Source organism: Anolis carolinensis, chromosome 1 (assembly GCF_035594765.1).
Source record: "Anolis carolinensis isolate JA03-04 chromosome 1, rAnoCar3.1.pri, whole genome shotgun sequence".
Taxonomy (NCBI): Eukaryota; Metazoa; Chordata; class Lepidosauria; order Squamata; family Dactyloidae; genus Anolis; species Anolis carolinensis.
Window position 1 is genome coordinate 130,113,419 of NC_085841.1, and position 27,100 is coordinate 130,140,518.

The 27,100-nt window shown below is 37.3% G+C and overlaps 1 protein-coding gene across 1 annotated transcript in view; it reads left to right on the forward strand.

Moving 5' to 3' along the window:
* The window catches only part of khdrbs2 (KH RNA binding domain containing, signal transduction associated 2), a 505,577-nt gene that overhangs the window by 391,338 nt on the left and 87,139 nt on the right, over nucleotides 1-27,100 (forward strand). The window contains exon 7 of the mRNA XM_062982224.1: nucleotides 18,032-18,114. Within this exon, the coding sequence (XP_062838294.1) occupies nucleotides 18,032-18,114 (83 nt within the window). The remainder of the gene's footprint in view (nucleotides 1-18,031; nucleotides 18,115-27,100) is intronic.

Consider the following 27,100-nt stretch of genomic DNA (forward strand, 5'->3'; position numbering starts at 1 on the left):
CAGAGTTTCATTTTTGCAATCACAAGGTCAGCCAGTGGCACCATTGATCAAAAGGTTCAAAGGCAATTTATAGTTTCCAAAGGACAGTGGTACTCCTGCCAAGGCATTGCTTGGCGTGTGCTGCATTTCTATTCCAAAGTCCTCAGCCAGAGTTTCATTTTTGCAATCACAAGGTCAGCCAGTGGCACCATTGATCAAAAGGTTCAAAGGCAATTTATAGTTTCCAAAGGACAGTGGTACTCCTGCCAAGGCATTGCTTGGCATGTGCTGCATTTCTATTCCAAAGTCCTCAGCCAGAGTTTCATTTTTGCAATCACAAGGTCAGCCAGTGGCACCATTGATCAAAAGGTTCAAAGGCAATTTATAGTTTCCAAAGGACGTTGCCAATCCTGTCAAGGCATTGCTTGGCGTGTGCTGCATTTCTAATCCAAAGTCTACACAAGTAGAAGAGGGACTTTTACAGTGATAAGAACCCAATTGAACAGGAAATAAGACTTTCAAACCAGGAACAGGTTTCTTCAAATATTGAAAAATAGTGTATTATAAAAAGTTATGAAAATTCGCCAAAAATCATAGGAGACAGGAAACATTCTGCAATTTGTTGAGCAAAGAGTGTGGAATGTGTTCTCCCACTGTACCAAATTTGATGAGAATAGCTCAAGAAATGAGGGCAAGAGACCCCCAGAAAAGTCCCCCCCAGTTTCCTGTTTTTTGGCGATTGCGCATGCGCGTCCGCCATTTTAGAAACATTTTAGAAACATTACAAATTTTCGGAAATATCCGAAAATTTTGGGTGAAACATTTAGAAATAATTTCTACATCGAAGAGCCGGCACCCCCTACTTTAGAAACGAGAATTGTAACATTTTTTCCATCGATCGGACAAGCCTAGTATTTACTTATTGTCCTTTTGTCCTGAATGTCCGATAGCTTTCTCTACAATCTCAATAAATCAAAGCACCATCTACAGTGGTTACATTCATGGAACACTGCTTATGCATCCATGAATGTAATAAAGCGATGGTTCAAAGGCTATAAAAATACAATCACATACATTAGGACATTTGTGCAGGCATATAATACCAGCAGGATTTTAGCCACTGTTTGTGTTTTCTCACTGCAGCTGAGATGCATCATACACTAAGGCTCTCTTCTTATTCAAGTCAGCCTCCCACACATCTCTGTCCTAGTTTTTATATCTCCCACTCAGGAGAATATGTATCAACTGTTGGGTTGCAGAAAATGCCAATAAGTATAGTTCTGAAGGAGATTGGGGTTGGATGAGGATCCTAGGAATTGTTACTTTTATCATGGGAATTGAAAATGTGGGGGAGATTAAAGAGAAGAAAGGTTTGAACCATCCTGTGAATCTGATGGACTAACACACTTTGTCCTAGTGTACATTTGTATAAATGTATTCACTGGTTTTAAAAATGAAACCCAAAACTGAGTTTTAAGGTTGAATTGAGGTCCACATCCACAATTACCTTAATACAATCCTGCTACTTAATACATGCAATGGGTTTGAAATGCAAATTTAATTCTGACTTTTTGTATCTGTTTTCTAACAGCAACAATAGCTATGCAGCAGCCACTATTTTATCAGACTAATGCTCCAGTTCTAGAATGTAATTTGAGCAAAACAAACTGTGAACATGCTCAGGGACATGAATTCCACAAGCAATGTAAATCCAAGAACAATGCATCATAATGTATGCATTGGCTAATGCAGGGGTCTCCAAACTTTTTAAACAGGGGGCCAGTTCACAGTCCCACAGACCATTGGAGGGCCGGACTACAGTTGAAAAAAAAACTAGAAACAAATACCTATGCACATTGCCATCTCTTATTTTGAAGTAAAAAAACCCCAACGGGAACAAATACAGCCTCAATGTTAATAATGATAATGATCATCATCATAATAAAAATAATAAAGAGGGTTGGAAGAAACCCCTTGGGCCATTTAGTCCAACCCCCTTCTATCTTCGTGCACCAAAAGCACAAGTAAAGCACCCCTGACAGATGACCACCCAGCCTCAATGTTGTTAATCATTATCATCATCATCATCATCATACATCATACAGTCCTAAACGCTGAGGAAGTATTCAACTTGTGATTTTGTGATACGAAATCCAGCATGTGTGTGTGTGTGTGTGTGTGTGTGTGTGTGTGTGTGTATATATATATATATATATATATATATATATATATATATATATATATATATTGCTGTGTTATACTGTATCTTTGTGTCAATAATAATAATAATAATAATAATAATAATAATAATAAGGATTGGAAAAGACCCCTTGGGAAATTTAGTCTAACCCCCTTCTGCCTTTATGCACCAAAAGCACTGGCAAAGCACCCCTTAATAATTATTTATTTATTTAATAATAATTAAAATACCATTATAAACAAACAAAGTTTTGGAAGGCGCGCACCAGGTGAGGGAGGAGGTGGGAAAGGTGCGCGCCTTTCCCTCCTCCCCCGCGCCTCATGTGCCTTCCTCAGTGGAGGAGGTAGCTGCCGCTGCTACGGGGGCCGGATAAATGGCTTCGATGGGCCGCATTGGCCCCCGGGCCTTAGTTTGAGGACCCCTGGGCTAATGGATCCCATTGCTTCTGTCAGAATTGGCAATGTCTACTTCCTCATGAAACCCCCACAACCTCTAAACATCTATGCTAATACGGAAAACCCTGTGACATAAATTCTTGGTGTGCCTTTGGGGGCTGCAGTGAGAGGATGATTGGGATGAAAGTCCTGATATTGGATACACCAACTGATTGTATCTATTTGATGACAGTGTTGTTGAAGGCTTTCATGGCCAGAATCACAGGGTTGTTGTGTGTTTTTCGGGCTGTATGGCCATGTTCCAGAAGTATTCTCTCCCCAATTTTCGCCCACATCTATGACAGGCATCACAACCTCTGAGGATACAGCCCTAAAAACACACAACAACCCTATTTGATTATTGTGCATTGATCCTTGGGTGTATCTACACTGTATAATTAATGCAGTCTGACACCATTTTAACTGTCATGTGCCATAAACTCAACCACAATAACAGGAGCTTAGGATAGGAGGATAAACTAAAGTGAGGAGTCTGCTAACAATGAAGCCCAAATTCTTGAGTCCTTCAAAGTCCAGCCGGAATAACAGAAGTAAAAACCGCAAACATAGAAGGATGATCCAATGCTGAGTTCCAGAATACAATTAGCCAAAGTCTAGTCAGAGAAGCAACATAGTCAAGTCAGGAACAAACAAAAGCCAAGGTCACAATCCAGGATCAGAAATGCTGGTAGTCCAAAAGCAGCAGAGTCAGGTTCCAAGCCAAGAAACAGTGACATTGTCTGCTACAACAAGACTCCATACTGAGGCTGAGAAGAGACATGATAGCCATGTATAAATATGTGAGGGGAAGTCATAGGGAGGAGGGAGCAAGCTTGTTTTCTACTGCCCTGGAGACTAGGATGCGGAACAATGGCTTCAAACTACAGGAAAGGAGATTCCACCTGTACATTAGGAAGAACTTTCTCACTGTGAGAGCTGTTCAGTATTGGAGTCTCTGCCCCGGAGCGCGGTGGAGGCTCCTTCTTTGAAGATTTCTAAGCAGAGGCTGGATGTCCAATCAATTGGGGGTGCTCTGAATGTGATTTTCCTGCTTCCTGGCAAGGGGCTTGACTGGATGGCCCATGAGGTTTCTTCCAACTCTATGATTCTATGATTCTATAAGAAGGAGTTTCCCAGGTGCAATGGCAGGCACAAGGATGACTGCCATCACAACATCCCTGCCCAGTAAGTGCAGGGCATTTTTGAACAAATTGGGATTTCCCTGCTTTGTTCCAAATTAATAAAACATCTGATAAAATCTGGATCTTATGTAAGATCTGGGTCTTAGGAGATGTGGACCCTGTGTGGATTGGACCTGGGAACTATGTCATGATCCCCAGGCCCAATCCAGACAGCCTTCTTGATTTTTTTGGGCTCTAGGAGCCCAAAAAACCAAAAGGGCACCCATCCTTCCCTCAAACCCCAAATTTAGGCCCTAAAATTTACCTAAAGCTGCTGCCAGGCACGAAGCCTTCTTATAAGTTCTTCTGGCACACACACACACACACACACACAAAGATTGCCTGCCTTTGAATTGGCTGCATTTTATAATCTGAACTATTCTGGAATCTTAATGTGGACAATAGCTTTTATATAATTGCATGGTGTAAATCTTACACCCCAATATAAAAAGCATTGCTTGTTAAAAATAAAATCTCATTAATTTAAGGCTGTTCGTCTAAGTAATGTAGTTTAAACCAGGTTTTATGTACCATGTTTAAATATTAGTAAAGCAAAAGCATCAAAGAACAAAAAGGTGATTTAATGGCATAGAGCAGAACTAGGGCCTGGATAAATCCAGCTAAAATTAAGCATTTTTATTACAAAATACAATGGGATTTATAATATAAGCACATGCCCTAGGGTAAAGTATTGTGCTAGAAATGGAGTAAGTAAGTGCTGAGCATTTTCATCTGAAGAACAGAGGACATGCTTTAAATAAATAAAGTAAAATTAATTATGTAGAACGTATTTACAACTAGATTCAAAAGAACAACTAAAAATATTCTGAAGGAAACAGTTTTGCCTTCCCAAGATAATAGAGTAGATGCCTTGGGGTTTTTTTTAGTTGCTATGACTCTTTACAGTGCCCAAAATCAAGGCAAGAATTATTGCCTATATACTTTATTTTGTTAATAAAATTATCGCCTTTTCCTTAGTCTTTTGACTGTCACACTATTTTAGGCCCAACCCCAAGCATTCCCCCCCTTGATTCCATGTGTAACATTTAATTATACATGACCTTTTGGCAATAGCTTCTGTACAAGAATGAAAAATCTTTATCTCTAAACTCATTATTCATGCATATCTTCTAAAACCTAGACAAAATTTCTGTATTGGGCCTAATACCTGGCCATTCCTTAAATAAAGAACCATGTATCAAACCCAAAATACCTTTTCTAATTATCGCTTGTCTGTGTCTGTTCGAATATAATTTGTGGGGCATATTCTTTTTCTTCTGAATTGGAGATAGAGACAGCAGTGCTTTGAAAAGTACTTTTAATGTGTGTGGAGCAAGTATTAACTTTCAGCTTTGGCATATTGATGAGGGCAATTGGAAATGGAGACATGATGAAGATTTTGTATGTGAGCCAATATAACAGAGTGGGCCAAAAGCCACAAAGGGGTCCTATATATACAGTATACTATATATGATTCTATTGTATTGGGCACCATTTATGAGATTTGATTTTTCGTATGTAATATCAATTTATTCCCTATCTATACTATATGTGATGCTATAGTATTGTAAATCAAAAACAAAAAGTCTTTAAGCCAGAGATATTTAGTGCTTTACCAAAGAATAAGACCCAGGATTACACAGGATTTGGCCATGGCAGTGAGAGTAGAAGCATGCTGCTATAATTTTATTAGGTGAAAGGGCCCTGTCTGGACTGTTTTTACACTGATTCTAGGCCCACTTGTCTGTATTCTCCTATTTTGCCAACCAGCTGACCAAGATGTACTTCCATTCCTCCTCCCAATCCTTGCCTGCCTCAAGTGGCTCCTAATGACATTGCAACATTGCACATGTATCAGTCTTGGGTTTTGGTCCAGGAATGTCAGTGAATGGGATCGTGCTGACCTAGAAACTCTTGATGGCTCTACATTGTAGAATTAATGTGGTTTTATACCATGGATCAATGGTATGGAATCCTTAAGTTTTTCATTTGGCAGAGCACTTTAGTGTATACTTGGTACATCGGTAAAGCAATGAGAAACTTCAAATGTGATAATGTACGTTGACAAAAAGACTGACACACCCTCTTCTCTTGGTGCAAGAAAGCTATATAAGTTTGCTTTTTCTCATATGGAAGATAAGACATTTATTTACGTATTTGCTTAGTATCCTGTCGTTTTCCAAGCAAGTGAGCCAAAACTGCAAAAGATAAAAGAAAACCCATACAATTGTGTTAAAACCACAACAGTTTAAAACAGTTTAAAACAGGTAATTCACTCATGTCACATCTTTTGCTTTTTGTTCCTTGTACAAAGTTACCCTGTGATTATGGAACAAATGTATTTTGTGAAACACACAGCATTATAAAAGTTTGTGTGGGTAAAGAGAGACAAGAAAATGTAGAGATGCACTGAGGAGTACCTGAACGACTTCTGGATGACTGCAAATATGGAATGGCTTTCCCACAGTGACTGTGTAAAGTTCATCCGAGATTATGGAACAGAGATAAAATGTCTAGACAACATGATAACTTTCTGGAACATTTAATTCTTCAATCCATAAAAAAGGCAATTCTTAATTTTAGTGAAATTAACTTGAGGAAACATACTGAGATGCTAAGAAACCGTGCTCATAAAAGAGTTTGAAATTTAAATCTCTGTAGAAGAATATGTCAAGAAAAAGGAGCTTTTAACTTTGGAAAGGGCAACCACATTGAAAGGGCACTAGTGGGGGAAGGAAGTAGGCAAAATGGAAAAGGTTGCAAAGAATCTTAGCCATTTCAGGAATATGATGACTACGCAGACTAAAACATCAACCATATTTTAAGAGCTGCTTTAATACCAGTAAGACTATGGACCCCCTTACATTGGTCTTGGGAACAGTAGTTTATCAAGGCCCAGAGTTAACAGTCAAAAGGCTAAAGAGAGGGTTGGACAAACACAACAAGTACCAAGCATGAGGGGACAAAAATCTCAAATAAACAGCTAAGGGGAATGCCCCACAGGCTTAGATGCCTTTTCACTAATGCCCAGAACATGGGAAATAACAAGATGAGCTGGAACTTCTAGCACAACAAAACAGTTATGATGTAATAAGCATAACTGAAACCTGGTGGAATGAATCCTATGATTGGAATGTAGCAGTGGACAGGAATGTAGCAGTGGAATGTCTCAATTTCAGAGAAATTGACCAAACAGGAGAGGGGGTGAAGTAGCATTATATGTCAAAAATATTTACACCTGTGAAGAGATGCAAGACTTTAATCCTGCAAACCAGTTTGAAAGCATCTGGGTAAGAATTAAGGGAACAAGGACCAAAAAAGATATAGTTGTGGAGGTTTACTACCAACCCCCAAGTCAGATGGAAGAACTGGATAAAGCCTTTCTTGACTGGATGACCAAACATGCAGAAAGAAGAGATATAGTAGTAATGGGAGACTTCAACTAATCTTATATTGTTGGAAAACAAACTTTGACAAGAGTACAAAGCAACAAATTCCCCACTTGCCAATTTTATTGTCCAGAAGGTAGAAGAGGCAACAAGGGGATCAGTTATTCTGGATCAGATCCTAACCAACACTGAAGATCTGATCAATGGAGTAGAAGTGGTGGGATCCTTAGGTGGGAGTAACCATGTGCTCCTAGAGTTTGTGATACAAAGGAAGGGTGAAACTAAGAGAAGTCAAACACACATTCTAGATTTTAGGAGATCTGACTTCAGGCAATTTAAGGAAATAATGAGCTGGATTTCATGGACAGGAATAATAAAAGAGAAGGGGATATGCATGATGAATGGCAATTTCTAAAAAGTAAAATATTGAAAGCACAATTTCAAACAGTGTTAGCAAGGAGAAAAAATAGGAGAAGTGTAAAACAAACAGAATGGATGTCCAAAGAACTAAGATTTGAAAGATGCACAAGAAATGGAAAGTCCCCCATGACCTTCTTGCAAGCAAACTAATCAAATGTGGGCTAGGCAATACTATTATTAGGTGAATCTGCAATCGGTTAAGCAACCAAACTCAAAGGGTGCTCAACAATGGTTCCTCTTTATCCTGGAAAGAAGTGACTAGTGGAGTGACAGAAGGTTCGATTCTTGGCCCAGTACTGTTCAACATCTTTATTAATTACTTGGATGAAGGTTTAGAGGGCATGCTTCTCAAATTTGCAGATGACACCAAATTAGGAGGGATAGTTAATACTCCAGGGGACAGAGTCAGAATTCAAAATGACCTCAACAGAATAGAGAGCTGGGTCAAAACTAACAAAATGAATTTCAACAAGGACAAATGTAAGATACTACATTTAGACAGAAAAAATGAAATGCAAAGATACAAAATGGGTGGTGCCTGGCTTGACATCAGTCTATGTCAGAAAGATCTTGTAGTCTTTGTGGACAACAAGTTGGACATGAGCCAACAGTGTGATGCAGCAGCTAAAAAAACCAATGGGATTTTGGGCTGCATCAAAAGAAGTATAGTGTCTAGATCGAGGGAAGTCATGGTGCCTTTGTATTCTGCTTTGGTTAATCCTTACCTGGAATATTGTGCCCAATTCTGGGCACCACAGTTCAAAACAAATATTGACAAGCTGGAAGGTATCCCAAGGAGGGTGACTAAAATGATCAAAGGCCTGGAGGCCATGCCCTTTGAGAAGCGACTTAAAGAACTGGGTATTGTTTAGCCTGCAGAAGAGAAGGTTGAGAGGAGACACGATAGCCATGTATAAATATGTGAAAGGGTGTCATAAGGAAGAGGAAGCAGGCTTGTTTTCTGCTGCCCTTGAAACTAGGACTAGCAGCAATGGGTTCAAATTACAGGTAAAAGATTCAGAATGTTGTGGAAGCTCCTTTCTTGTAAACTTGGGGTCTCTTCCAACTCTATTATTCTATTCTATTCTTGGTCTCTGTCCTAGGACACTTCCAGGACGGAGCCCAATTGAGTCCTTCACATGCCACAAAGCTATTTCTTGTGGAGCTCCATCCTGTTTCCGTCCTGAAAGCATCCTAGAACGGAGCCCTGAGAACAACGGGGCAAGCATGAGGGAAGCCAGGGAGCGACGCTTTTCCCATGTGATGGGGAAAGTGGTGATTTGGGTTATGCAGGGCACCAGTTTCCACCACTGCCTAGCAAATCCCCCTGCTGTCACCCGCTTTTTGGACCTTAATGCACTGCAGTCAATGAGACTGGAAGACGGGGAATTATGTCATTTCTCAGAACTGTGCTGACAGCAGAAGATGCCAAAAATGTGGGACTGCCCTCTTTAAAGAGCTAGTCTGATAAAGCCCTTTAAGATATATGTGTTGATGCACTAATGTATAAAAGGGGATCAATATTTACAGAGATGTTATTCTGAAAAGTGAACTGAATGCTTTTCAAACAATTATACAGACGATGTGCTCTATCTGAAATGTTCATTGCAAATGATACAGAAGTCAGGAGGAATGCTTAAACTTTTGTTAAAATTTGCAGTGATAGGTAATATAATATACTTGTTTACCAGAGAACTAGGGCAACGCCTAGATTTAGGAATCATGCAAAGTTCCAGATATTTGTTGGACTGCAAGTTCCAATGATAAGAAATGCTGAGAATTGTTGTCCAACAATATTGGGAGGGCCGCACAATGCTCATCCTTGGCCTAGAGGCATGCTTCATATTCATTAATTTTAAGGGAACATCTGAAATGTTACATCAAACTCACTTTTCCCAATTTGTAGTTTTATTAAGACTCTTAATGCACTTTCAAAGGAGAATCCTTCTAAGAAAGGGTATAAAAATAATAAGAACATTTAAACCATCAAATTTGAGATAATAAAACAAAAAGAGCACCATAAACCTTTCATTTCAAGCCACCTATCCCAATAAAAACCCCAGCTGCAGGAGTTGAAAGCAAGACAAAGGGCAGCAGTGGTGGTGGGGAGATCAACTATTCAACTATCAACAGACTATCAATTTTCCTAGTGTTCCTAAAAGAAAACCAGGAGAGATTGAATCAAACCTCTTAGGAAAAAGAAATCTATAATTACAGAGCCACCTCAAAAAAAAAAAAAACCTTTTTCTCCTGTCCATCATAAAAGCTCCACCTAATTCATTCTTGTAACCTTTCTGCAGTAGACTCTGCCTGGGGCAACAGTTTGAGGAGTCAAAGTAATATATTTGCTTGGTGGAATTTCATTCCGTTATAACTTAGCAGGTAGTATGTAATTGTTAATGAATCTATGGCCCCTTCCATGCAGCTGAATAAAATCCCACATGGGGCCAGGCTGTGGTGCAGGCTGGTGAGCAGCCTGCTGCAATAAATCACTCTGACCATGAGGTCATGAGTTTGAGGCCAGCCCGTGGTGGGTTAAGCACCCGTCAATTAAAAAATAAAAAATAGCCGCTGCTCGTTGTTGACCTAGCAACCCGAAAGTTGCGTCTATCAAGTAGGAAATAAGGTACCACTTATAAAGTGGGGAAGCAAATTTAACTAATTTATGACATTGGAATGAGGAAATGCCATCACAGTGGATGATGAAGCAGCTGCTCCCCCCTGTGGCCAGAATTGAATATCCCCTCAGGAGAAGGTTAAATTACCTCTGCATCTGTCTGTCTCTGTCTCAGTTCTATGTGTATATGGGCATTGAATGTTTGCCCTATATGTATATAATGTGATCCGCCCTGAGTCCCCTTCGGGGTGAGAAGGGCGGAATATAAATACTTTAAATAAATAAATAAACAAATTATCTGCTTTGAACTGGAATATATGGCAGTTTGGACTCAGATAACCCAGTTCAAAATAGATATTGTGAGAATTTCTGCCTTAATATTCTGGGTTATTTGACTATGTGGAAGGGCCCTAAGAATCCAAAATAAGTGGGGGGGGGGGGGGGGTTGGGAAAAAGATTTTTATTATGTTTGGAGAAAGTGAAGATGGTGCACATGAAAATTAACCAGGGTTGGAGCTGACACCATATTTTTTGTGAGCTGCCTTAAACAGTTTGATATATATGGAATAGTTTCTGTTGGAAGCAATGTAAAACAGACTGTGCAATTGCTGATTTTTTGCATCTTTCCTTAGTTATGCTGGAGAAGTTGGGAGGTGGGAATACATTTTAAGAGTCTGCTGTTGATATCCAGCAGTTACGGTTGATCTTTAGGTGGTTAGCAATGACAAATTGCTTCATGCCTCAGGTTTTTCCGATACTACTGCTTGCAACATTTCTACATTAGGGTTATGTGGCTCTACATGATATCTAGATGCTCTGCTTATACCCTCCCAGGTTTTGACAGCAATAACATCAACATTCTATATTTATTTATTTAACGAATTCTTACCTTGCTCTTCGGCCCAACAAACTCCCACAGCAGCTTACATAAGATCAATACCAAACGAGATAGTCCCTGCCTGCAGCCTTATAATCTCAGAGATATGACAGCAAAGCATAAAAGTGGGGTGAAGAAGAAAAATAAGAAAGTACGGATATCAAATTTTAAACTGGGGGGGAGGCTTTCATACACATCCTCCATCCTATACCACATTTTTAGCCTTTCTCTGTATAGATTGAATACCTGAAAATGAGCATGAGATTATTTGTTTTCTTTTGTCATTCCTTTCCCCTTCTTTTTTGTCGTATCAATTAAGCACGTACAGCTCTTATAACAACCTTGACTGGACACAGTGCACCCAGTAGAGTTGGTGTCTCAACAGAGTTGATGGAAATAAGACTCGTCGGAGTGTCAGCTTGCCCAATGACAAGTGGGCCTCCTTAACCATTAGACAATATTTTTTAAAATGTTAATGGCCTTTTAATAGCTTGAAAATATAATAGAAGTTCCAGTATTATTGCTGAATGCAACTAAAATGTATGTTTTGCTATTTTAATTAAAACATTACATTTTTTAGTTCTTATAAAAATAAAATAACAGCCTTATAGGTGTAGGTGAGCCCCCTGTGTCCCCTGTTTTCTAGCTGGGTACATCTACACTATTGAAATAATGACGTTTGACACCACTTTTAACTGCCAAGACTCAATGCTATGGTATCTGGGAAACTGCTGTTTTAACAAGTATTTATTCTTTTCCACCTAAGAATTAACTTCATTAATTTCACAACGTATATGCACTTGTTGTCCTACTATTGTAAAATGATGTAATGACTCCTAACAGACCATGGAGGGAAAGGACAAACCCTCTTCAAAAGGATAAATCTAATATTATAGATGTGCTTCACTTTGTTTATAGGTTGCCTGCAATCTTTTACACAGACTCAGACTGCAATCTTATACACTATTTTTGGAAAGCATTCATGCAAATATTCTTATGCATTTTGTGTGCTTTGCCCCTAAATTACATACTGTTTCTGCAAGCAGTTTTCCCTGTGTGCAAACATTTAAATGTGGCTTGAAGGAAAGAAATGTTTGTACTGCTTATTTATTACAAATATTTCTAACTCTGAAAATGGCATATAGGGATTATACATTCTACGGGTAGAAACAGAATGTAAATGAAAATGTAATATAGATTATTTAGTTCCCATGACCTTGGTGCGAGAGATGTCCATACTCACAAGAATAAACAAAATAGATTACATTGATACAGCCGCACATATCTATAGTCTGTTTCTCACATGGAGAGAGCCCTATGCAATTATTTTCTGTCAGCTGCAATCCTATTATAACAGACTGTTGCCAAATAGAACTGACTCTGTGGAAGATGAAATGTCTTTGAGATGATGTGAAGGTTGACTTGTTTCTGTTGATGTCTCATGACAACCCAGACCACAAAATTCAGTGCAATATAACTGCCTTTACTAGAGGTTATTTATTTTTATTTATTTTTTCAAAATCTAATATTGCATTATTTCACAATATAGACGCAGCATACAAAGAGACACAATCACACATCTCATAACATCAGACAGGCACTTTACTAAATCCTATAGATACTTAAAAATTGTACAGTCCTCACTTCCAGGCAACCAAATTTCTTTCTTAGATTGTTTAGAAATACTGGAAATATTACTTGGAGGTACTAAAACAAAATCTCCAGTAGATATGTTGGCTAGAGTAATTGTGGTCCAAGACACAATTTCTCTAAACATGTAATGTGTAGATTTGAACACATTATTTTCCAATTTTGCACATTTTCTAATACTCAAGCTATCAGCTCAAAATGGTAGGAAAACATATTTTAGGATTAAGTCTATTAAGAAATGCCTACTTTGAGAGAAAATATGTTTCAGAGTGCATTTTTTCTAATTGAAATATGCATTTAAATACCCTTTCTGGTCAGGATGAAATGGACTTATGAGTTAATACATTTGTTGGAATGCCCTTCCCAAGGAAATTAGATTGGCTCCCTCCTTGTTGATTTTTAGAAAGTAACTTAAAACTTGGCTCTGGAAGCAGGTTTTTGGAGACAATCAGTCTTAAATGGAAGTATTTCAGCAAGATCGATGGTTTTAACATTTTAATGCTTTCATTCCAATAAGAGCAGATATTTTTGATGTTGTTATGTTCTTATATGTTTTCAGTAATTGCAGTGGTTCTATTTTAAGTTATGTTAATTTGACCTATGTACTATTTTTTGTATGTTTTAACTGTTACTTGCTGTAAGCAGCCCGGAGTCCCTTCCAGGAGAGGAGGCGGGATATAAATAAAACTTATTATTATTATTATTATTATTATTATTATTATTATTGACACAACAACATTGTATGACATAGCAAACAAGATAGATATGCTGGATTTTGTTTCACAAAATCACAAGTCAAACACTTCCCAAGTGTTTAGGACTGTATGATGTATTTTCGGATGATGCGTGCAAATCCCATTAGGGTGGCCTTTTGCAGTTGACAGATTGTAATTTTGTCAATGTCTATTGTTTCCAAATGCCGGCTGAGATCTTTTGGCACAGCACCCAATGTGCCAATCACCACTGGAAACACCTGTACTGGTTTCTGCTAGAGTCTTTGAAGTTCAATCTTGAGGCCCTGATAGCAGCTGAGTTTTTTCCTGTTGTTTTTTGTCAACGCGACTGTCACCTGGTATGGCAACATCAATGATCCAAACCTTTTTCTTTTCCACAACCGTGAGGTCTGGTATGTTGTGTTCCAGAACTTTGTCAGTCTGGATTCGGAAGTCCCACAGTATCTTTGCGTGTTCATTTTCCATTACCTTTGCAGGTTTGTGATCCCACCAGTTCTTTGCTCCTGACAGGTGGTACTTGAGGCACCAATGAATCATTTGGGCCACATAGTTGTGCCTCTGTTTGTAGTCTGTCTGTGCGATTTTCTTATAGCAGCTGAGGATATGATCAATGGTTTCGTCGGTTTCCTTGCACAGTCTGCATTTTGGGTCATCAGCTGATTTTTCGATCTTGGCCTTAATTGCATTTGTTCTGATGGCTTGCTCCTGGGCTGCAAGGATCAGGACTTCTGTCTCCTTCTTCAGTTATTATTATTATTATTATTATTATTATTATTATTATTGTGTTAAAAGAACAAGGCAATTTATATGGAACAAGGGCATGAAGAAACTACTTTTATGTGATGTTATTTTGTTATTTGCTCTCTGGTGGGAATGTCAGCTGGTATTAACACAGCTACAGAAATCAAATGGTTATTCTTAAGTATATGCAGACTTAGGACCTCATCAGATGGGTGGCTTCAGACAGCACTTTAAACACTCTGACACTACATCTGCCCTGTTGGTTTGTTGCAAATTGCCTTTTTACATTTAATGTTTTAACTGTTTACTAATATTAGATATATTAGTAAACATGTCCTAAATGTTTGATTTATATATTTAAATTTCTATATTTGTTATTTTTGAGTTGTTCAATAAGCACACCTGATTTTTATTCATTTTATTGTTTATGATTTGATCAGTCTTATGTTTTCTAATGTATGGTTGGCATTTTGCCATTATGTTGTAAACCTCTTTGAGTCCCCCCAGGGGTGAGAAAAGTGGTATATAAATGCAGTAAATAAATAAATAATAAATAATTGTGTACATATTTTCAATACAGTGTACTCTTTCAATGAACTCGCCATTTGACCAAAGCAGGTTTAAATGTCATTTTGAAAGCATTGTAATTGTGTTCATTTCAATTTGTGTACTTTTCAAATGTCTATTTTGGACATCCATAAGTGTTAAGATTCCAGAGTGCATGGGGGCTAAGAAAAGACCCTCAAATCTTGTACTTAATTCAGATTTTTCACAAATCTTTCATTAGCCATGACCTCTTGGTATACTCACTGTTCTGGTTCACTATTGCACTATCTCTTCCGGCAGGCCTAACTAGACAACTTTAACGATGAATGTTAAACTTCCACTTTTCGTTTGTGTATTTCAATTTGTATTTTGTGAAAATATGTTTTAATATTAATATGTATATTCTTCTGAGTATTTTAAAATGATAATGTGTTTTAATTATGTGTTTTAGCAATGTTGTAACCTGCCTTGAGCCAAGAAGAGAGGTGGGGAAGCAATATAATAACAATACTACTACTACTACTACTAATAATAATAATTATTATTATTATTATTATTATTATTATTATTATTATTATTCAACTAGAATATTATTCTTATCCATGGGGCCTTCTGAAAGCACAGCAGTTTAAAGAAGCAGACACTTAACATTCAAGGTGTTCTGAATAAGAGTTTAATTTTTCTGACCTTTTTAGCATTCTTCTCCTGCAGTGCTTTCCACAAAAATCACGAAGTGCACATGTCCTCCCAAATGTCACAATTTTCTCTTTCTTATATGAGTTATTTAAAAGACCCGTTAGAATTGGAACTTTGTGTGCCTGTTTTAGTTGTATCATGTCTAATCATACAAAATATATTCTCCTTCCTCCCCACCAGCCACATATCTCTTTAACATGCAAATAATCCTAGTACATGTCTCAGGCATTGTAATGTATAAACCTAATGATTAGAGATAGACATTTTTGAGATTGTAATAGGATGGAAAACTAAAATTGAAGGAACCCTTATGGGAACAACATTTCCCATAATTTCTTCCACTTTCAAACACTGTTACCTAGCCAGATGGAAGACAAAGAAAAGACAGATGACAAAACTTACCCCCAGTTCTCAGAAAGATCAGGTCCAGATAGTGAGACTACAGGCCCTTTGCTGGACTTACTCAGTCAAATCAAGATGTATATTACCCAAAGCTATCCTAGTCATTTTGGTATATACCTTACTTTCTCACCTTCACCCTTATAACTCAATAATATTAAAATAAATGTTATTAATTGCTACCCTTTAATGATACTCAAAATCTGATGCCACAATCTGATGCTATCTAATAGTAGAGCTGACCTGAAGGGAAGGGAAAGGAGAAAGTTTGAGTGGTGTACAAGGTGGCTACTCGGGAGAGATTTCTTCTTTCCTTCTGATCGGTGTAGGAAATTGGAAAATTCCTAAATTGATTGGAACAAAAATTTGGAGAGCTTGATCATTTTAAAATTTTAACCAGTATTCACTTCTAAAATGTAGTACAGTAGAGTCTCACTTATCCAACATAAATGGGCCGGCAGAATGTTGGATAAGCGAATATGTTGGATAATAAGGAGGCATTAAGGAAAAGCCTATTAAACATCAAATTAGGTTATGATTTTACAAATGAAGCACCAAAACATCATGTTAGACAACAAATTTGGCAGAAAAAGTAGTTCAATACGCAGTAATGCTATGTAGTAATTACTGTATTTATGAATTTAGCACCAAAATATCACAATATATTGAAAACATTGACTACAAAAATGTGTTGGATAATCCAGAACATTGGATAAGCGAGTGTTGGATAAGTGAGACTCTACTGTAATTACTACATAGCATTACTGCGCATGGAACTACTTTTTCTGTCAAATTTGTTGTATAATATGATGTTTTGGTACTTAATTTGTATAATCATTACCTAATTTGATGTTTAATTGGCTTTTCCTGAATCCCTTCTTATTATCCAACATATTCACTTATCCTGCCGGCCTGTTTATGTTGGATAAGTGAGACTCTACTGTATATTGATAATCTTATATTATCTGCTTAAAACTGGATTATATGAGGCCCCTTCTTCACAGCTGTATAAAATGCACACTGAAGTGGATTATATAGAATCATAGAATAGTAGAGTTGGAAGAGACCTCATGGGCCATCCAGTCCAACCCCCTGCTAAGAAGCAGGAAATCGCATTCAAAGCACCCCCGATAGATGGCTATCCAGCCTCTGCTTAAAAGCCTCCAAAGAAGGAGCCTCCACCACGGCCCGGGGGAGAGAGTTCCACTGCCGAACAGCTCTCACAGTGAGGAAGTTCTTCCTGATGTTCAGGTGGAATCTCCTTTCCTGTAGTTTGAAGCCATTGTTCCGTGTCCTAGTCTGCAGGGCAGCAGAAAACAAGCTTGCTCCCTCATCCCTATGACTACCCTTCACATATTTGTACATGGCTATCATGTCTCCTCTCAGCCTTCTCTTCTGCAGCCTCTGAGCCTTCTCTTCTGCAGTATATGGTAGTGTGGAGTCAAGATAATCCAATGCAAAGCAAATAATATAAGATTATAAATGGGTTATATAGCTGTGTGTAAGGGCCTTGAGTCTACACTGCCATATAATCCAGTGCAAATTAGATAATCTGTGGAAGAAGCCTAAGTGAGGCCTAAATCTGCCTGTCCCCTAACTGAAACCTGGCTGTCCCTTAGCTGAGTCGGTTGCTAGGAGACCAAGTGGGCAGAGATTAGCCCTCTAAACTGGCAGCAATTGGATAAAAACAATTATTGCTCTCCCTCTAATTAGCACTTTATTTTTCTTTTCTTTTTGTTGTATCAACCTAGAGGCGTGGATTATGGGTTGTGTTGTCAAATTTCAAGGTTGGGGGGCCAGTAGTTTTGCTGTTTTGTCCGGTGCCCTGATTCCATCACTCTTTTATATATATAGATTGCAGACAAAACAATGGAATTCATTCAAACCTTCTTGAAATATTATTCCTTTAAATATTATTCCTTTCATTACTGTAGTAAATAAAAATGAGATCCAAAAATAATCATTTTGAGATTCATGCTTCTGCAAATAGTTTGGATTCAGGGTATTTCCTTCTATGAATAGAAAAGTCTGTTACATCTAACCATCCATCCCATTATGAATTATCTAAGATCTACTGTCAGAGATGTTGTTGTTAGTGATGATGATGATGATGATATTCTATTTCAGCATAATGCTTTTCATAATGTACATTGTTGTTGTTTTTGTAGGGATATGATGATGGATATGGCGGTGAATATGATGAATCAAGTTATGAGGCTTACGATAACAGCTATGCCACACAAACACAAAGGTAAGTTGTAACTGAGCATTAATTACCTTACAGATAAACTACTGCAGTATAATTCTGATCTACTGAATTGCTTTTAACATCAATCCTAAATGCTCTATTAGAGGGTATTGCTGAAATCACTTCTTAGAGTGTCTCAGTTCTTCTTAACTATACAATAAAAAGTTTCAAGTGATGTAATATTAGCTGTGAGTTTACAGGTATAAAGGCGTCATTTTCCAAGACCACACTGGAGGAAATACCATTTTTCAAAATGGGCCATCACTTGTGTCTCACTTGATACTTATCAGAGAATAATAATAATAATGCATTTTATTTATTACCTGCCTCTCCTGATGGCTTGAGGTAGGGTACAACTAATTAAAAAAAAAGCCTCATGGTTTAAAATTGACTGAATGGGCCTACCAGAAGAGATGGTAGATTTACATTTTAAATTCTGACAGCTCATTGAGCTGTCAGATTTCTTCTAACAGTTTATTTCATTTTATTCATTTAGTGACCTAATAGTAACAGCCACTATCAAAAAAAGAACATCAGGAATAGCAAGGAACCACAAATCTGTGGGTTTACACAGATCAACTACTAATGATAGTGAACTTCTATCCCAGGAATACCATACAGTCACATTAGAAGACTTAGAAAATGCCTAGAGAGAACATAATTTGTTGGATTTGGATGAAGGAAACAATGAATATCCTGTGGATATTGGGGTCATAATGTATATAATTATCATCATGATGTGTTCCAATCTACCAATTTAAGCCATGAGATCTTCATAGTATCATGTTCTGGACTCCATTTTCGGATATGAAAAACAAAACAGGGGCTCAGGAGCAGAATCAGGATACAGAATGCAAGGAGAATAAGTATTAACAGTTTCAGTCTTACTCAAAAAACATGCTCCAGAGTCAGGATACAGGATTGGACAACACATAACAAGGCAAGCAAGAGTCCAGACCTGATGGTGTCAGTTATAATTAAGACGACTCAGAAAGACGGACACTGAGTGGAATTTAGGAGATCACAAACAAGGTGTAATCCAAAACTGCAAACTTTTCAAGTTAAAGCATGTAAAAAGGCTCCCAAAAAGAGAAGGTTAAAATATTTTTACACATATTCGACTGACCTCTTCAAGAGTGAAACTCTCTGGTCCCATTTATAAAAATATGCCAAAACATAATGAAAAGGACACATACCCAGATGTTGCTCTGCCCTACAAAGTCTGCTCCATGGAGATCTGAAATATACTTCTTCATAAACTATGAGTCTATAAAAATTAGATGAGAATCAGGTGGAGACTAAAACCAGAACCGAAATTATAAAAAAGCATAGGTGATGTCCCTGTGGCCTAACAGGCATTGGTTTAAAACAGAATCAGACAATTATTTAACTATTCAAAATCCCCCCAGCCAGCTCCCTAAAGATAGGAAGACTTTCCAGATCACACTTCTCATTATCTGTTACCATTAGACATTCCCTATATTTGAGCCAAAATCTAGTGATTTATTTATTTATCCTGCCTTTCTTCCAATATGTGACCCAAGGTCTCAGACAATCTGAGTTAAAGAAAAAAAACACACAGTTAAACATAGTTCAAATGCTACAGTAGCCAGAGTGTGCAATCCCTGCAGAACAGATGTGAGTTATTCTATTTAACTTTAGTCTATTCAGCCTATTTAACTTCTAAATTAGATTGCTGTTGTTTTTGTAAGGAAATTATTATGGATATGGGGGTGAATATGATGAGCCAAGTTACAGTGCTTGTTTGTACAATAAGTACACAAAAGTTTTAATGCTTGATAATGGAGAAGAGCTGAATGAACTGGTGAAATGAAGATTTGATCACTTACATTTTTGAAATGTTTTGGAGAACTAATACTGACTATACTTACTAAAGCAACAATGGAGCTTTCACAGTTTGTTGCTGGTAAACTATCTGCTGTGCTCAAAGAATGGCTTGGGAAAGAGAAAGACACATTGGGTTCTATTTCTAGAATAATCTCATCAGCATAGCTACTTTTCATCATTGCCCATGGCCCCTCACTAACTACATGTTAGATGAGATTGCAGAAAAGCACTCAGATAAACATTTGAGCTCCTCCACATAACTGAGAATCCCAAGCAAATCAGCTCTCTGCCCTCCCTTGAATGGAACAACTCTAAACACATACCTCTTGACCAGTGGTTTTCAACCTGTGGGTCCCCAGATGTTTTCGCCTTCAACTCCCAGAAATCCTAACAGCTGGGATTTCTGGGAGTTGTAGGCCAAAACATTTGGGGACCCACAGGTTCAGAACCACTGCTCTTTTTTTTTACTTTTTATTTATAAGTTTTTGTGATACATAAAATACAGTAAAAAAATAAATGTGAAAAAAAAACTTCTAGATTGCCTGCAAACTTCATCTTTCCCAAACTAATGTCCGCTAAGCTTGCATTCTTAATAGAGGAATGCAAAGCAATCCGTATGCAAAAAAAAAAAAAAAACAACTCCCCCCCCCCCCCCCATTTTCCTTCCAGATCTTTTACATGACAACAAGTTTTCACTCCGAGTATTGTCCATTTTTTGCGGCACCCTTGGGAACATTTGAGTCCTAAGGTATTTTCTTGTAGTAATTTGTATTCAGTTCATTTTTTCTTTGTTCATATATTCTCTCAATAAAGTCCAATTTGTCTCTCGCGTAATTGCATTGTCCTGTTTTAAAATTTGAGTTAATGAGTCCATATTTTGAATGTCCAAAAGTCTCAGAAACCAGTTTTCTTTTGATGGTATTTCTTGTGTCTTCCACATTTTTGCCAGACATATCCTGCCTGCAGTCACCATATATGTAAATAGCTTTTCTGTATTATAGTCCATTTGAAAGTCCTAGTAGAAAATACTCCGGCTTAAAACCAAATTTCTTTTTGATTATTTTCTCCATTTCTTTGTGTATTGTCTGCCGATATCTTTTGACCTTCTTACACCTCCACCACATATGCATGAAATCACCTATATGTTTCCCACATTTCCAACATTTGTCATCCCCTTTCCCTTTGTTCATTTTAGCGAGCTTGTCTGGAGTGAGATACCACCTGTAGAATACCTTATACCAGTTTTCCTTTAGTTCTATCACGTATGTATATTTAATATTTGTTTTCCATATTTTTTCCCATTCCGACATGTTTATCGTATGGCCTATCTCTCTAGCCCATTTCGTCATCACCTCTTTGACCTGCACTTCTTCCGTTTCCCAAGTTAGCAACTGTTGATATAATATTTTTATTATTTTCTTTTCTGATTTTAACACTTTATCCCAATAGGTTTCATTCTTTTCAAATCCTATCTTGCAGTCTTCTTTAAAACTTTCATTTATTTGCCAAAAGTTTGACCATGTCATTTTTGGCTCCAGCTGTCTTATTTCTTCGTATCTTTTCAATCTAATTTCTTGATTTCCTACCTTTAGCATCTGTCTATATGTTAACCAGTTCTCCCTTGGTATTTCCCTTCTATGCTCTGCTTCTAATGGTGAGTACCACATCGGGGTCTTCGTATAAAATCTTCTTTTATACCTATTCCATGCTCCTATCAGGGCTGCTCTTAAATAATGATTTCTAAAGTTTTTTTCCTTTTTGTCTTTCTCTTTCCATAGATAGCTATGCCATCCCTTGTTTAGATCATATCCTTCCAAGTCTAGTGTTCTTTTATCTTTTAGATTAGCCCAATCTCTGACCCAACTCAATGCCGCTGCGTCATAGTATAATTGTAGATCTGGTAAACCCAGTCCTCCTCTTTTCACGTCATCCTTCAGATATTTTAAAGCAATTCTGGCCTTTCTACCTTTCCACAGAAATTTACTTATTTCTTTGTGCCAGTTTTTAATCATTTTTTTATTTTTCAAAATCGGTATATTCTGAAAGAGAAATAAAACCTCCGGCAAGATTTTCATTTTGACTACTGCTATTTTTCCTAGTAGCGAGAGTTTGAGAAACTCCAATTTTTTCATTTTTTCCCTTATCTCCCTCCATTTCTTTTCATAGTTATTTTTTTGCAACTGAGCATTACTTGCCGTCAGTTCTATCCCTAAATATTTTATCTTTTTAACTATCTCTATTCCTGTTTTCTTTTGTAGATTTTCCTTATTCTTCTGCGACATGTTTTTTGTCAATATTTTTGTTTTTCCCCGGTTGATCTTCAATCCCGCTACCTCCTCAAAATTTCCAATTGTCTCCCACCAACAATTAAACTGTTCTAGTGGGTTCTCTATTAAACATACTAAATCATCAGCAAAGGCACGGGTTTTATAGCTATGATTTCTTACTCTTAAACCTTGAAGATCTTTATTTTTCCTGATTGCTTCCAGTAGGACTTCCAAGGTCATAATAAATAGTAGCGGGGAAAGTGGGCACCCCTGCCTTGTTCCTTTATTTATCTTTATATTATTTGATCGTTTCCCGTTTAGTATTATTTTTGCCATTTGATGAGAATAAATCGCCTTTACTCCATTTATAAAGAAGTAACCTGCGTCCATCTCTCTAACCACTGCTCTTGACAAATGTGTTGATCAGTGATTGGGGAACAAGGTTAGTTGGCATTATTCAGCAAACTCCTCATGCACACTATCAAGATGGAAAAGGAGTTTATTCACTTTCTGTGGACCCACTCTTCAAGGTGTTTTGGATTGACTCAGTGAGAAAGCATGTGCTCAAAAGAATTGGAAAATTGAAATCTAGATTTACACCTTCCTGAAAATACATTGGTCTGAATCATATTGTTAGTTCCATCTTTGAATAAAATCGTTGATTCAACAGATTTCCCTGTGTAGATCTCAAAAATTATCAATTTCTTCTATCTAACAATTTCCTCAATTTACCAACCAATACAATTTCATTAATAAAAGGTTTCTTAAATAATGTTTACCCGAAAAAGAAATAGGGTAACATGAATCAAATTACTTCAAATCTGCAACCTCAGCTCAACTGCTTTTGCCTTACTAATTCAAACCAGAACTGTTTCATACTACATAATTATAGTGCTATGATTAACTACCATAAATCCTGAGTCCTGAGCTTTCAATTGAGAAAGTGACATTTAAATCTCTAAGTCACAGAACTCTAGTGTCTCAACAAACTACAGACTTCAGAATCCTTTAAGTATTAGCCATTACAGTTAAAAGTGAAATCATATACAGTAATTGTGTAGTGCAAAAGGAACCTTGAGTACTATCTATTGCTTAGCCTAAGAAATCTTTTTGTAAAAAAAACAGATCAAGATTAAGGAATGTAGCTGCCAAAATTATTCCTTAACTAACTTGATGACCCTCTCCTCAATATCTCTGGTATACCCGTAACTATTTATTTCATGAAATTTCAGCCTCAGGGTTCCGCTCAGAATAGTCTCTCTTCAGCAGTTCTTGAAACCACCTATTAATAACTATATAGTAACTTACTGTATAGAACTTGCACTAATATTCTTTGCAAAACCAGATAACACTAATTTAATATTTTACCTTTATTGGAAAGCTCAAGAAAGCAGCCAACCACTGAGATTGAATTTACAATCGGTTATTGCATTTGAGGGATTTTCTCCCTAGTTATAGCATTTTCATTCTGTCATTATTTTCCTGCTGTCTGCTAGATTGTTACATGGCGTGTCTTTGTTTCCAAAGCCTTTATTGAGGCAACAGGAATCTTTCTTTCATTTCCCATTTTTTTCTTCTGGTATTAAAAAAATTCCTTCCATTAAATCAACAACAAAATTACTCCTGGAATTAATAAGATTGGCAGATTTGGTATAAATAAAACACGGGCTGTTGGCATTGTTGAGAAAGGGAGAATATTAGCGGGTGAAGGTTTCTTCTTGCTTACCTACAGTGTGGCAGGATTTATTTGAAATTGGGATAGGCCAACCTTTTTAAAGATCAGTTTCCAAGCTGGTGTAAAAATATACAAAACCAATTAAAGCATCCATCATCACAGTGACAGATATTTATTCATTAAACAAAATATGACAAAATCTAACACTTAAAATACATGGGTTTTTCAATATAAAACTCATGTAAAAGATTACAGTGTTTATCCAGATGGCCCAGAAGGTGAACTTCTGGACCATCACAGCTGACAAAGCATTCACTCTAGTTGGTATTCATTCTCTCTTCTGCAGGTGGTACATTGAAAGGGCTTCATTGAAAGTCCTGAAAGGACTTTTAGGTTGTTGATATGGGAATAGGTTCTCCATTGGGGGCTTAAATCCCTAGACTGATGATCTAATTCAGTTGATAAGATAAAGAGGAATTTTCAGCAAAACAAAAATATCTTTATTACTGCTACCACTTCTGATAATACATAAGAACATATGAATCATCATCATCTTCTTCTTCATTCACATAGTCGTTTCCGAGCTCCCTGTCGGCTGTCGCTGTCCCCAGTTCCTTCAAGTTCATGCCAGTCACTTCAATGATACTATCCATCCATCTTGCCCTTGGTCGGCCTCTCTTCTTTTTTCCTTCCATTTCCCCCAGCATCATGATCTTTTCCAAGTTTTCCTGTCTTCTCATGATGTGGCCAAAATACTTCATCTTTGCCTCTAGTATCCTTCCCTCCAGTGAGCAGTTGGGCATTATTTCCTGCAGTATGGACTGGTTGGATCTTCTTGCGGTCCAAGGCACTCTCAGGATTTTCCTCCAGCACCAAAGTTCAAAAGCATCTATCTTCCTTCACTCAGCCTTCCTTATGTTCCAGCTCTCGCATCCATAGGTTACTGTGGGGAATACCATTGCTTTCACATGCAGACCTTCGTTGCCAGTGTGATGTCTCTGCTCTTCACTATTTTATCAAGGTTGGCCATTGCTCTCCTCCCAAGAGGTAAACATCTTCTGATTTCCTGGCTGCAGTCTGCATCTGCAGTGATCTTCACACCTAGAATATGAATAATAATGTTTAATAAATATACAGTAAACTTCAGCTGTATGAATTGCTTCATAAATGTCTCTAGGTAATCCTTTCATCAGACTTTCAAAATAGAGCAGAATATATCAACCACACAGATAGCTCAATGCAGATATAATCATGCTTAAAGCAGACTCACTTACATGTAACAAGTTAGTCATGATCAATGGTAACTCCTGATGGTTTCAAGAGGTCTCCTCTAAGGTTAAAGCTGGTTCTACTCCAGGATATTGAATCTCATGAAAAATATTCATCTGAAAACATTGATAATAAGATGTTACTCTCAAATTGTAAAGTCAGAAATAGATTATCTCACATTCACAACAGATGAGCAATACACCTTCAAGTAATTTTACATTTGGCCACACTCAGTTCCTAGAGCATCCTGTATTTAAACTTGTTCAGAAACTCCCTCCACTCCCTCTGCTCTCTACTCACATATATGTACTGAAAAAAAAGCAAGAGTTATGGGTCATGTTGACTGGCCTCCTATCTGCTGGCCATATGCACATAGGCCATGAGCCTTCATTAAATACATTTTTGGTGGGTTTGGAAAAAAGCCCCATAAGCATACATAAGTAAATATCTTGGGCACCTCCACATGACAGGGACAATCAGGAAACTCCTTGCATGGAATAAATGAGCATGAGCATATACTGCCTTGAGTCCCCTTAGGGGTAGAGAAAGGTGGGGTATAAATAGGGTAAATACATAAATAAATATACCTCTTTCAGTGGTGAGATAAAAAAAAGTTAGGTAGCATTACACAACAGTCTCCTCAAGATGTAACATGAGTTTATTAACTTCCTATAGGCCTTCTCTTAAGTAAGAGAAGGCTCACCAGAATGATGTATGCTCAAAGAAAGACCAACCATAGTTTTGTATTTTTATGTTTTTATTTGTCATTCTAAAGTTAATAAAAGTTCTAACCAACTGTAGCATTATTTTACAAGAAACCCGCAGAATTTCTGAGCCAATGTGGTCAGGGGATTCTGGGAATTAGGATGCTAAGTAGTTCAAGCTTTGAAAAAGATAGTACATCCAATGCCGTTCTGGATTCTCCTCAAAGGTTTCCATTTATCAGCAACAGTGAATATCAAATTCATTTTTATTATTTGAAATGATCATTATTGAATTTTGAAGATGTAAAATGACTGCTATAGAAATATGCAGTATCCTTGATAGTAAAGGATGGATAGACTTCATTAGTCAGCTACACATTAGCCAGCTTTTTGTAATTTTTAAAAAATGTCAACTTCAATTAGATATATTTTTCTTTCTGGAAACGTTAGGGTCCTGATTGTTGTAATTCTTAGACAGGAATCCAAGTTTATTAGATGGCCTAAAAGACTAATAGGAATTTAATTTCCTAGCACAACTTCTCCTGAACAATGTAAAAGACTCTATGTGTTTGTGTGTGTGTGTGTGTGTGTATGAACAAATATTCTTACAGTAGTCACTTTACACCTTCCAATTCCAGTGATTTCTAATAATAAAAATGAATTTGATATTCACTGTCACTGCTAAACAGATTTTCACTGTTGCTGATAAATATCTATAGAGATACAGTGTTTCCTCACTACTTCGCAGTTCACTTTTTGCGGATTCGCTGTTTCGCCATTTTTCATTAAACTCTAAAATAATATTATAAATCATAAAAAATTACAATTTACAGCCAAAGTAAGGGGGGAAGGAGAAGCCGAGGGGAGAGGAAAGGAGCCCAAGTGGCAACGGGAGGAGAAGAAGACGATTTATCAACACACAAATGGTTCATAAAGACTTAAAATAGTGTATAACTACTAAAATAATCTATAAATATATAGCGTCCCTACTTCGCGGATTTTCACTTATTGTGGGTGGTCCTGGAACCTAACCCCTGTGATAAGTGAGGGAACACTGTATATACATATATACAGTATATTCCTTAATTTATTTGCCAATATGTAATTTCAAGTGAACATTCCAGATCCTAAGGACTTAACCATGACTTGCATAGTAACGTTACAACAATTTCTCCCCTCCATTAAGCTCTATAGAGATAAGATTCCTTGAATATATTTAAACAAAT